General features: G+C 36.7%; 1 protein-coding gene across 2 annotated transcripts; it reads right to left on the reverse strand.

Moving 5' to 3' along the window:
- Nucleotides 1–2652: 2652 nt before the first annotated feature.
- On the reverse strand, nt 2653–9174 carry LOC113717092 (LEC14B protein). 2 transcript variants are annotated; one of them, XM_027241753.2, is made up of 11 exons: nt 8761–9174; nt 8424–8535; nt 7704–8229; nt 7191–7310; nt 6807–6884; nt 6019–6195; nt 5772–5849; nt 5099–5274; nt 3878–4036; nt 3695–3755; nt 2653–3255 (listed from the first exon to the last, which is right to left on the reverse strand). In XM_027241753.2, exons 3-11 carry the CDS (start codon nt 8130–8132, stop codon nt 3067–3069), a joined length of 1467 nt encoding a protein of 488 aa, XP_027097554.1. In that variant the 5' UTR covers nt 8133–8229; nt 8424–8535; nt 8761–9174; the 3' UTR covers nt 2653–3066. The 2 variants fall into 2 exon arrangements, with proteins under 2 accessions (XP_027097554.1, XP_027097547.1); XM_027241746.2 differs by lacking the exon at nt 8424–8535.

Raw genomic sequence — 9174 nt, forward strand, 5'->3', positions numbered from 1 at the left:
CCGCCTTCCTTAGTACTATTTGTTGTAGGATCAAGGATGATGCTTGGGTCAGTCTGTCTCTAACACCAAATTGTCGTTAATTTTTTTTTTTTGTTGGGAAGGGGGTGTTTGATTCAGAACATCTATCTGACTTGTTTTTTACTGAGAATGTTCCCATTAATTGTCGTTGTTGATAACGGCTACTTGTGCATGCTGGTGGTACTCTACCTCCTCTGTTTAGGCCAGGGGACAACGCACTTGGAGTTGGAACTAAACCTTTTTTGTCATTTGTTCAGGATGCACATTTTGGTGGTGGTCTGACATACTAATAAATTACCGTTGATATATATATATATATATATATATATATATATATAGGATTTTTCCGGCTTCTCCTTGTTTTCCCATTAGTTGGTTTGTTTTGTTAGAAGTTTGCATTTGGACTTGGTAATTACGACGTTGGTATTGGTGGTGGCTTCTGCAGAATTAACGCATTGCTCAATGAACGAACGTTAATGAAAGTAGGAAAGAATTGCCATATTGTCTGGTTTTTTGATTTAGGAAGCTAGACTTATAAAGTAGTACGTACTTGCTTTTGTTTTGGCCATGAGAATATGATTTTGGGTGCTTTCAACGCTTTATATGATGGAGACTGACTGACTGAGAAAACAAGGGATCTTCTCTAAAGCGAAAGGTGACTCAAGGCACTAGTTTGAGATCTTAGGATGGATTAATTAATGATTTTCCTGCTCCCTTTCTTGATCTACCAAACTTAGGGAGAGTAAAAAAGGATCCAAGGCTGCGGAGTCTAATCTCTTTTTGTCCTAATCGAAGCCCAAATGATTGTGGTTGCTACTTACTGTAGAGTGTTATTTGGGTCCTACCCTTCGCTACTTTGGGTCAGGGCTGTTCGAACACTTTTTGTTATCCCCACATCCGATTGCAAATCTACATCTTAAGTCGATGATTTAGTCTATGTTCACGAAGTGACATTTGCAGAAAAAAAAAAGAGTCTATGTTCACGAACAAATACAATACAATAAAAGTTTTTTTTTTTTTTACATATGTTCACAACTACATTTCACCAAACCTATTCTTTCGCATTTATATATTTTCTCTAATTAATTTCCTTATATTTATATATTTTTTCTAATTAATTTTATATTTATAAAAATCTAACATCTGGAATACATTTTAATGATAATAAAAAATGTATGTTAGCAAATTTCAATTCCATGTCTAAGGGCCTATTTGGATTACTATTTTTAGGAGTTTTTTTTTTTTGGTAGAAAAACATACTTTAGCGATTTAATATATGTGAGATAAAAAGGTGATTGAAAAATATATTTGCAAAAATCGTAAAAAATTTTTCTGCAAAAAACCACAATCCAATAGTGGATAGAACTAAGGGTTACTTACAAAATACCTCCACCAAATATGCCAGTTTTCATTGTTTAATTTGATCAATCTGCTTTGTGAAGTTCTTTAAAAAAATTTTCCCAATGTAATAAAATCAATTAAACCGTCCAAAGTTAAATATGTTGACATGCACATTTTTCCCACAAAAGCACTAGTTAACACTCAACGAAAGTAATTATTTGCAGAAAATGGCATTATTCCGTCTTTCTATTAAATAACATTTTTTAGTAATACAACAATTACAGAAAAAAAACTTACCCAAATTATTTTTAGTTAGTTATGATAATTAGTGTTGTTTAAATATTTGGCATAAGAAATTGCCAATACATATTTGAACATAAAAAGGAAATGGACTAATTCCATTTTGCACTTTCAAACTTGCATCACTTTTATGTTCTAAATTTTCATTTTAGACACTTTACACTATGAAGTCTCAATTTTTGACACTTGAACGTCCGAAACATAAGATGATACAAATCAAAGACAATATGCTAAAAAACATTTAAAAGGTGCAAAGGGATGCTAGGCGGTACAAATTAATGACAATTATTATGTATCAATTAATGAGGAGGTGTCTCTACTCCCCTGCACGTGCACTGGAGGTGGGGTTGTTGGGGGATGCGAAATGAAACATTTTTGTACACAATCACATAATTTTAGGTGATCGATCCATCTATGTTGAAAGCTTTTTAGAGAGACGCATAATTGCATACACACAACGATCCTACTACGTCTTTTAAGAGTTGGAGAGAGAGCTATTGCAGATTGTGGATGGAAATTCACTGCAGTCTTTCTTTATAGTACTTACTACTCCATTACAAAATAGTAGTTTCACAGTTCTTGAAATCAACAAAATGCTTAGAACTTCTTTAATGCACTTCTTTTCGATAATTTCTGTGTATATCTCTCGATCTCTTTTATTTTCTTCTTTTTAGCTCGGTAAACCAAGTGATTTACTGATTCGGATTAAACCCAAATATTTTTTTTTTTAAAAAAAAAGCTAAACTTCCCCACCAAATTTATTTGAATAAAGTTCAATTCTAACCGATGTACACAGAGACTTATCGTTAACCTTGTGTTCTGTTTGGATTGTCATTTTTGGAAGAAAAATTGTTACGTTTTCCGTGAACAGATTTTTCAATCACCTTTTTACCTCACATATATCAAATCGCTACAATAATTTTCTACAAAAAATCCGAAAAAATGCAATCCAAACAATCTTGCATGCAAGAAGACCGGACGTGCAAGATGCCATTGAGCGAAACCTCTAATTCTCGTTTCGGCGTGTTTGAAACTAGAATTTTGTATTTTATACAAATTAAACTTTATTTAAATAGGATGACATTTCCATTCCATTCCATACCAGTTGAAACTCCCGGAGGTTGAACAGCCCGCTAAAATGCCAATAGGTCGAGGAACTCCAGGAGGGATGTTCCACGGAGAAAACGAAAAGACTATTGAACAAAATCAACTATAATTACGGGCAGCCACGCGGGATACCTACAAGACATCTCATCTGTGGAATCTTATGAAACCCCTAGACAAACTTTTTCAAAATATTTAGGTTCAAACACTGACCTGGTATTTACTTGCATTCAAGAAAACCACTTACAACATTGATTGTTACTTGCTGAAATCCGTTCCCCACTCGGCAAGTCGGGAGAGCCTTCAGTGGACATGTCCTCTTCCCAGCTGCGGCCTGTTAGACACCGGCCCCTCTCCATTCCCAGGGAATTCCCATTTCGCAACGTCCCCATCCCAAGAAGAGCTGACAAGCATGGGGTAATTAGGATGCCAGCTACAATCCCTTATAGCTGATTTATGGTACTGCAGTTTTGCAACTTGAGCTCCGGTAACCTAAATAGCACATCACCCTCAATAAGAGATAAGAATATTTGCAAGGAGCTGAAGGTCTGTAACAGCGAGATACATGATGGAAGAATCTATACAACATCTCACCATTCAAAAAAAAAAAAAAAAAATCATACGTCACAAAATTGACTTCAGTGGATGTTACATCGGTCATGTTATGGACCTTTTGACTATGGACACTTCTTTTGGTTTTCCTTTCTTCAGTCTATTAACACTAGTAAAGTATAGTTGACCAGCTGAAAGTTCAACAAGAGTTGGTATCCATGCCATTAGTGGCATAGAAACAAATGAAATGAGATCGATGCAGAGAATTTCACTACCCAGAAAACTAATTTCAGAGTCAATGAAGTCAAATGATCATCATCCAAAACATGAAGCAGTCAAGCCCAGCAAAAAATAATCGCCCATCAAAGCCTATACTTACCAAATCGTATACATATACGCAGGAATCGTAGGATCCAGTGTAAATATATTTCTGCCCGGTGCTGAAACAGAGGATTGTGCATAGCATGTTAATTTGATACCCAGATGAACTAACTTTTACCTATTCTAACCAAATTAAACCAAGAATGCTTGCAAGACTGTAAGTTGCTTGTGTTAACTTTACCTATGATCTGGGGAGAAGTAGCAGCGAATGAGAGTACGTAGGACTGAATGACCTCTGTATGTAGCCACTGATTGATCACCTGGATGCTTCAGCTCTCTAGCCTGTGGGGGGTAGTCCATCCATCTGTAGTCCCACTGAGAATTCCTAAAGCCATGATCCCTGAAAGGAATACCAAAACTTTGATCTCTGACCTCATGCAAAACTCAGAACAAAATCAGGCAGAGACATGTTTTAGACATCAAGAAAAAAAAAAAAGTTTGGTACAGCTGAATGACACATAAAAAGATGCTAGAATTATTGATATCAATTTCGATATTTATGCTACTTCCAAATAATATTTCCCACTTCAATCAGTTTCAGGCATTAAAATTACAGATTAATGCTATCAAAGCATGCAACTAAAACATGCAAATTCAACAGATGATACACAATACAAGCGTCGTAAGCATGTCATTTAATTGATATTCTAAAGCAGCCAAAGGTTATGCCAAAAGACAAAAGTAACCTGAGATCAACAAAATGGAGATCGACATATTCATAGCAAAATTTCTGCAGGAAAATAGTGGTTAACAACCTAATATCTTGCAAGTTCAAAAGTTCCGCATATTCAAAAAAGGGATAATGCTAACAAGAGATAAGGACTCCGACTCATTCAAACTATTTTTCCGAGCTAAAAACTTAGTTTTAGCTTATTTAAGTGGCAAAGTTTTTAATACCCAGGACCAGCCATCAACGCACTTTGGAAATCAACTCTTGCTTTCGGAAACTGCAACTACAACTACTCTAAATCTTTTAACAGCTTGTACTGGAATCAATTTCTATGCAGCTTTCTAGAAACTGAAACAAAGGAGAAAAAGTTTATTTCAACTGCCTAGCATGTAATAGGTGTTCAACAACAAAATAATAAAGAAAAATTGAATATCATAGAGGCTTCAAATTTCATGGTTATGAAATAAGCAGTTGTGTTTGATAGTTAAGCTTGGAAGCAATGCAATTAGAATAAGCACAATGACAATAAGACGTTAAGATATCTTGAATTCCCCTATGTGTATTCGAGTTAGAAAAGTAGCACTATATCCATCCCCTTTGAACATAATAAAGCTGCTTAGGAAAATCCTAGTCCGTACTCCGTCACAGCACATGAACAAAGAAGAAAAGAAGTTGCAAGGTTCATATACGAGTCCCTGATGTAAGCTTAGCAAAGCATGAAAGTGAGCATACCGAGGGCTATTAGGGGACATTTTCCGTATATCCCAAAGTTTAATTGTCTGGTCTTTACCATTTGAAATGAAATACCGACCATCTCCACGACTGTCAAGAAACGTGATGCCTTCTAGGTGTCCAATCAGGACACCTGCTGGCTTTCCTTTCGCCCTGAAGCATCGTCTGTCCCAAACCTATATAAAAAAGAGGGTGGTAACAATTCCTTAAAACAACAAACAATTGAAAATTTCATTTCTCAATTTGACTTCGCAAGATGTCCCTCTAAGTATATAGTCAATTCGGAGATCTGATTCTTAATATTGCTTCATCAGAATTATTTTGCAGACTGGGAAGCCCTATTTTGTTGAGATATAGGAAGAACTTTGTTATAATATCTACACCATGTATGAAAATTCTTACGAAAAGGATCAGTATTCATCTAAACCTTTGTGCATTCCCACACACAAAGAAGGCCCTGTGGCAATCAGAGTCCAAAGTCAACTACAGAGGAGGATTACTCCGCTCTAAGAGATTAACCGATTGCTCATCTGATATTTCATGTTTTAAGTTGAAATCCTATGCTTAATAAGCTCTACGCATACAGATAAAATTAAAGAATTATATGACAGCAACTAAGACTGGAAAACTCACATTTTGGATTATCTTATTAGACAATTTAGCTGGAAGATACCTTGCAGAGGTTGTCATCACTTCCAGAGAAAATAAGATGGCCACTTTCATCAACAAAACATACTGTATTAACGTCAGACTGCAGCGAGATGGAATAGATAGTATTAAGTGTGGTCAAACTAAATGTCTTTGCAAGTATAAACAGACAGAATAAAGTGCAGGGTGCACATTGATAAACATTATTTAACATACTGCAATGCAACCCATAGGACAACACATGCAAAGTTTTATTGCAGCAAAATCACTACCGTGTGCGCCGATATTCGAAGAGTTAGTTTGTTCGCTTCAAGATCATATACATATATTGCATTATCACTGCTTCCAGCTACGACTTCTCGTCCATCTGTTGAAAATTTCACAGAAAATATTCCAAAAGAGTATCCCCCATTATCTTCATCAGAAAAATCCAAACCATCATGGATCTCCTGGATCATATGAACCCCAATTAAGCAATTGCTTTGAAGGAAGACATGAACAAAGAATAAAAGAATTGCACTTAGAACACGTGTTGGAGAAAACCAGGAACCCCCACCCCCACCCCCAAAAAAAATCGCCTTCCCAGAAACCTTTTACGCATTCATACAGGCCCGAAGAATATTTATAACAACAAACCATTAAGAGGCACACCCTTCCCCAGGAAACCAAGGAAAAAACATGCACTAATGCATCCTACAACACAGGATGCTACAGCCGAAGGACATCATATAAAAATCTGAATTTTGACAAGAAGCACAAAATTAGAGCTCTTGACTAGAAATGGAACTTATGAGAATCAGCCACTGGAGCAATTTTATGATTAGAATCAAGAATTCATTTCCTCAATTATCGAGTATACAAGGTGACCTTCGACCAGGAGAAACATCATAAAGGCAAGAAAGTTTGCCATAGCAACAGCTTGTTCAAACTTAGAAGCAAAAAAGTGCAAGAAATATGTGCCTAGGTGCATGACTGAATTCAGTAATTTTTCTAATCTCAGAAAGCCATCACATATGTAAGCTACATCAGCTTCAAGCTAAAATGCATTCGAACTTCATACCGTCACATTTGCCAGAGATTCTGTTGTAGTAGAGCCAACATTAACAATGTGAACTATAGGTGACATGGTAGCATAAGCCTGCAATTAGAGTTGATATCCAATAGGTAAATAGAACTTTGAAAATTAGACAAATATTTCATGCCAATATGACAATTTCTAGCACCCAACCAAGGACATTTAAACAGAACCACAGAAGTCAAGAAAATAAAAGGGCTTTTCAGTCTCGATTTAGAGATATACTTCATCGATACAACCAGGATGTGTCTGAGGTGATGGTCATGTGCAACGAGAAGTTTATCTAAATGGTAGGATCACAATGTAACAATATTATGGCGCAGACAAATATGAACATGCAGTCGCAGTTATTAGCAGCGTAAAACTTACAAGATTCCTTTGATCTGGTGAAAGAGATGTATCAGTAACTGTCCATCTCAAGCTTCTGGCAAGAATGTTCTTTTGAACTTTCCACCCTCTTTCCACATTGTATATTCGAATGTGACTTCCCTGTTTTGTAAAAGAAAAATACTTTCTTAGGAAAATATTTATGCACAAATAACAGTACTAGAAAGCTCTATTAAGATATGCAAGTTAACATAAACAACAATACAGAAGAAAGTTTTTTGTAACTTGGGAGATCAAAAGAAGGTCCACTTGAACTAGGCAATTAACAAGTACTCGACTCAGCCAGGACAAAGTTTCTTAAATGCCATAAGAATCAAAAGGTTTCTTAAACATCAAAAGGTTCTATCTCTCTTGTTTCTTTTTCTTTACTATTTTACATGTGCTCCCGATAAGAATATAGATATTGCTATAGCTCTTCCTTCCAATATAACCAAAGGTTAACAATCGGATATTCTCCACTGTAAGTTGAACCAGTATTGTACAGGAAAAGACTACCTGAAATGCAGCAACAAAAAGGGAGCCATCAGCTGAAAATTGCGACACATAAGCCCTGGTGTTCATCTGGTCCACAACCCAAGGACCATTGACTGGCAAGTATTTACTGAGAACATGACAGCGATCAGCTGTTGAAAATCTCCCTCTACCTGAAAAATTTGCCTCTCGACCAGCTAACATCTTCAGAGTTGAAACAGAAGATTCCCGTTTCCCAGGCAGTACTCGGCTTAAATTCTCATGGGGCCCTGACCTAAGCTTAGTGAGCTGAGCAATTTCATGGTCCAAAGAACTCAATGGCCTTTTATATGCTGGACTACCAACAACCTCATAGCTGGAACTAAAACCCTCTAGAAGTTCCGATTCAAGTTCCAATCTGCTAAACCAGTGGCCCATGTCGTTAATGGCAGTCCCCTCAGATAGAAAATACATTTGTAACTCAACGGTACCCCTGGAAGTTTTTGACAAATATCAGATGCTGTCGAGTCTCCATAGTATCCCCAATAGGGTCCTTGTTACCATGCCAACTCTGCGAACAATGTCAACGACAACTCTGGCAATATTATTATATATTTCTAACAACACAAATGAATACAAACTACACATTAGATTGACTTTGCAACAATCTATATCCAGAGAATGGGCAATTATGCAATTTCAGAATGACAACTCTCATATATATTCCATTCAATCGAGTAAAGTCAGACAAAGGTAGAGCGATACTCGAATCACGCGGAAGATGCACCATCCTCAATTATGGGGTTCGTCCAGAATCCTACTCATTTCAACTATATCCAAGGTTCTTGACCGAAGTACGTCAAGATTTCAGCTTTTTCTACAGCAAGCAAAATTCTTCAAGGTACAGATAATTTTTTACTTACTACAGAGGACAAATTTCGAAAAAGTAAAAGAATTATAATTGAGATTAACGAAGTTGGTTCCACTAACCATCAATCATCATCGATAAATAAAGTTGAATGAAAGTCAACTTACTACTGATTTGCAAAAAAAATAAATAGAAAAGATATAAAAGTTCATGACCACAATCTTGTACAATCACCTGGATGTTGGGACTATTACCCAAAACAGTCTCTCTCTCTCTCTATCTTATGCTATGTCTTCTGGGTTTATGACTTTTTATTGTTTGGTTCGGCAACAGTGTCAAAGCTGGAGAATGATCAGCAGGACAGGAAAATGCTCCAGTGAATTTGGATGTCTTCACTTATGGACTGAATTATCCAGCACCGCTAGCAGTGAATTAGCAAAGGTTTCTTTTAGGAATCGCACCAAGAAAAGTAGTAGTAAATTAGTAGTCCGGTATATGGAAATACTAATGAATTGGTGGAAAGAGGCCGTGGGGGGCGGGTTGGTCGCTGTGATGATTGGTTGTTGAAGGTTGTGCTGGGTGGAAGCGTGGCGGATTCTAGTACCTAGAAATGTTACGGTGCAGTGCAGTCGGCCTTGGCTTTGCCCC

Source organism: Coffea arabica, chromosome 1e, assembly GCF_036785885.1.
Source record: "Coffea arabica cultivar ET-39 chromosome 1e, Coffea Arabica ET-39 HiFi, whole genome shotgun sequence".
Lineage (NCBI taxonomy): Eukaryota > Viridiplantae > Streptophyta > Magnoliopsida > Gentianales > Rubiaceae > Coffea > Coffea arabica.

Coding starts and splice junctions, on each gene's coding strand:
- LOC113717092 (XM_027241746.2), bottom strand. CDS start 8,132: ATGTATTTTCTATCTGAGGGGACTGCCATTAACGACATGGGCCACTGG. Junction 7,311..7,703: donor TTTTTGTTGCTGCATTTCAG/GTAGTCTTTTCC, acceptor TTTACAAAACAG/GGAAGTCACATTCGAATATA. Junction 3,756..3,877: donor TACTTCTCCCCAGATCATAG/GTAAAGTTAACA, acceptor CCTCTGTTTCAG/CACCGGGCAGAAATATATTT.